Source organism: Priapulus caudatus, unplaced genomic scaffold (assembly GCF_000485595.1).
Source record: "Priapulus caudatus unplaced genomic scaffold, Priapulus_caudatus-5.0.1 Scaffold743, whole genome shotgun sequence".
In the NCBI taxonomy this organism is placed as follows: domain Eukaryota; kingdom Metazoa; phylum Priapulida; class Priapulimorpha; order Priapulimorphida; family Priapulidae; genus Priapulus; species Priapulus caudatus.
The window spans coordinates 130,252-132,851 of NW_014577804.1; the positions used below are offsets into that span (position 1 = coordinate 130,252).

A 2,600-nucleotide genomic window follows, 5' to 3' on the forward strand; every position below is an offset into this window, starting at 1 on the left:
GCCACACACGTGAGGGTATGGGGAACATATAAAATAGAATAGCGCATAAGCACATAAAACGTCAATTGTTAATTTGTTATTTTGATAATATTATTTTATTTTATATAATACTAATTAAAACATGGTAATTAAATTAATGTAATAACGATTTTGCATATTTTTGTGATGATTTCCTGCATTAAACCTAACGAGAAAAAATTACATTACAAATTGCAAGATTGTTCAATTACCCATTTTAACGTTTCTCACACAAATTAAATTGCTGCTTCATTTAAATCAGTTTGAATTAAAAAATGAATGTTTAATTGCCACCAAACTTAAAGAGAAAACATTACTAATAATTACAAAATTATTGAATTTCGTTTTCTAATGTTTCGTACACAAATTGAAGTTGTACTACAATCATGATTATAATGAAGTGTAATCACGTATTTTAATCAAGTGGGTAAAAACTACGACTACAGTAGTTTGAATTGAAAGATAAAAGTTTTATTTGCACTAAACCTAAAGAAAGAATATTTTTTCTAATTGCAGAATTATTGAAGTGCGCCCCCTGACATTTCTCACACAAATTAAATTGCTGCTACAATTTAATCGGCAAAATATCTCCTTAACGCCTTCTACCAAAAGCTGTATGACACGTTTTAATCTCAAGTACCACGTGCAGGATAACAAAATTTATTCACAGGTTTTTTTAATTAGAGGTAAAACGTTGGATACATCAATTTAATCACCGGTTAATTCTTATGGTAACACAGTTTAATCACAAGTTAAGGTAAAAACGTTAGGTAACGCAGTTTAGTTACAGGTTAAAACGTAAGATAATGCAGATTCATCGCAAGCGTTTTACCACAGGTTTATCACTCGTACGACGTTGTTTTTTAAAACGTTGCGAGTTTTTATGAAATCATGTGGATTACGGTCGCGCGACGAAATGCAACAAATACGGATTTGCCATCCACACGATGCCCAAAGTTCCATCCATAGACGGATCGGTAACGCCATCTGGTAGCCTGATGTCAAAGTTCTGCAGAATGCCTGTGAAGAATATGAACAGCTCCACTCGCGCGAGAGCCTCTCCTAGACAGACGCGACGACCTGTCGGCAAAATAACAAACGCCATCATCAGGGAGGTTTTTTGAATGACGATGAAGATATCAAATACGTAAAAAGATGTGATCACAATCGAATGGAATACAGCTGAAGCTCATGTCTGTGTAGGTTTAATAGCCACTTGGCAACATAAGTCTGAATATTTAATTTCCAGCTACTGCATTTCAATTAATAAGTGTAAGCACCTATGGGGGAAGTTAATAATAATAATCTGCTCCCAGAAGAGGTGTCATTAGCATCGCCCAATCAGCATCTCCCAAACCAACAACAGAATTAACAGGTGTCCCTATCGACGGCCACCGCTGCAGTCGTTTGACATATGACGTCACTCTCCTCTCCTCGACCCGGTGGCGCCAGCTAACGGCAGCGCTAGTAATTTTACCGATAGAGAACGGAATCAGTGCTTCGTTCTGCACAAAGTCTCCACGCTCGTCCAGGTGGCGCTCCGGGCGGAACTTCTGCGGTTCGGGGAAGTATTTCGGGTCGTTCAGGATGGCCGTAAAGTTAGCAAAGATATCCGTACCAGCGGGGATGACGTAGCCTCCTAGCTGTATCTCGGCGGTCGTGCTGTGAGGAAGATTCAGTGGCACGATGTCCGCTAGAAGCAATAAAGAAAAAAGTAGATGGCGTTCACACAGAGTATCTAGACATTTAGTAACCGCCCTCGTCTCGTTATGCACTGGTTCGTACATCTAAGGCAATTTGTTTATCCAGGCGTCCACCGACAGTTTTCCAAAAATTTTCAAAAAAGAAAAATAGATGATTATATTACCACGTAGCATGTATCGTCATTTAAACACATTCAAAGTGAATATACGTCACGAACCGCCTGGAGAACGTAGCGGTGGAAGCAGAGGATGTGAGGCAATATGCTTATACTTAAAGCTATTGACCTTTTCTTTTTCTCTTTGTCTCTATATCTGTCTACCCCCTTTCCCTTTGTCTGTCGCTCTCTCCGTTCCTTTCGCTGCCTCACCCCCTTTTTCTCCTTTCTCTCTCACTCTCTCTCGCTACCCCTCTTATATTTTTACTTTTCTCTTTTTGCGTACGCGTGATTTCTCGTGTATTGTTCATAAATCTATCGGTCACACCTAATCAGGCCTGCTGTCCATGAATGCCACCTACTGATGCATTCCACCTACTAACCACGCCGCCTTTCTTTCTCACCTACTCTCTGCACCTCGGCTATTGTCGCCCGCGAGTACGGCATGTTGTCCTGGTCCGCCATGCATGGTAGCCTTCCTCGTCCGATGACGTCATCGATCTCGGCCTGCACTTTCCGTAGAACGTGAGGGTATTTGAGCATGAAGAGCAGACCCCAGCGTAGCGTCGTCATGGCGGTATGCGATCCGGCGAGAAACAGATCACGCACAGAAATGAGCAGCTGAAAAGCTGAGAGATGACGCCGACATGAATAAGTGTGTGTGCGCGAGTTTATGTGTGTGTGTGTGTGTGTGTGTGTGTGTGTGTGTGTGTGTGTGTGTGTG

General features: G+C 41.3%; 3 protein-coding genes across 5 annotated transcripts in view; 1 reads left to right on the forward strand and 2 right to left on the reverse strand.

Moving 5' to 3' along the window:
- Window positions 1-2,600, reverse strand: part of LOC106813234 (cytochrome P450 2C11-like) — a 60,228-nt gene that overhangs the window by 34,844 nt on the left and 22,784 nt on the right. The window lies entirely within an intron of this gene.
- Window positions 1-2,600, forward strand: part of LOC106813232 (cytochrome P450 2C15-like) — an 81,306-nt gene that overhangs the window by 33,405 nt on the left and 45,301 nt on the right. The gene's annotated exons all lie outside the window — the stretch shown is intronic.
- LOC106813235 (cytochrome P450 2D28-like) lies at window positions 895-2,521 on the reverse strand. Its single transcript, XM_014817326.1, has 3 exons — window positions 2,281-2,521; window positions 1,496-1,711; window positions 895-1,098 (listed from the first exon to the last, which is right to left on the reverse strand). The coding sequence occupies exons 1-3, from the start codon at window positions 2,447-2,449 to the stop codon at window positions 917-919; spliced, it is 567 nt and encodes a 188-aa protein (XP_014672812.1). The 5' UTR covers window positions 2,450-2,521; the 3' UTR covers window positions 895-916.

Excerpts from the sequence above, each read along its gene's own strand:
- LOC106813235 (XM_014817326.1), bottom strand. The coding sequence starts at position 2,449 with ATGACGACGCTACGCTGGGGTCTGCTCTTCATGCTCAAATACCCTCAC. Across the intron at positions 1,712-2,280 it reads AGCCGAGGTGCAGAGAGTAG|CGGACATCGTGCCACTGAAT; the intron begins GTGAGAAAGAAA and ends TATTGCTTCTAG. Across the intron at positions 1,099-1,495 it reads ACTGATTCCGTTCTCTATCG|GTCGTCGCGTCTGTCTAGGA; the intron begins GTAAAATTACTA and ends TTTTGCCGACAG.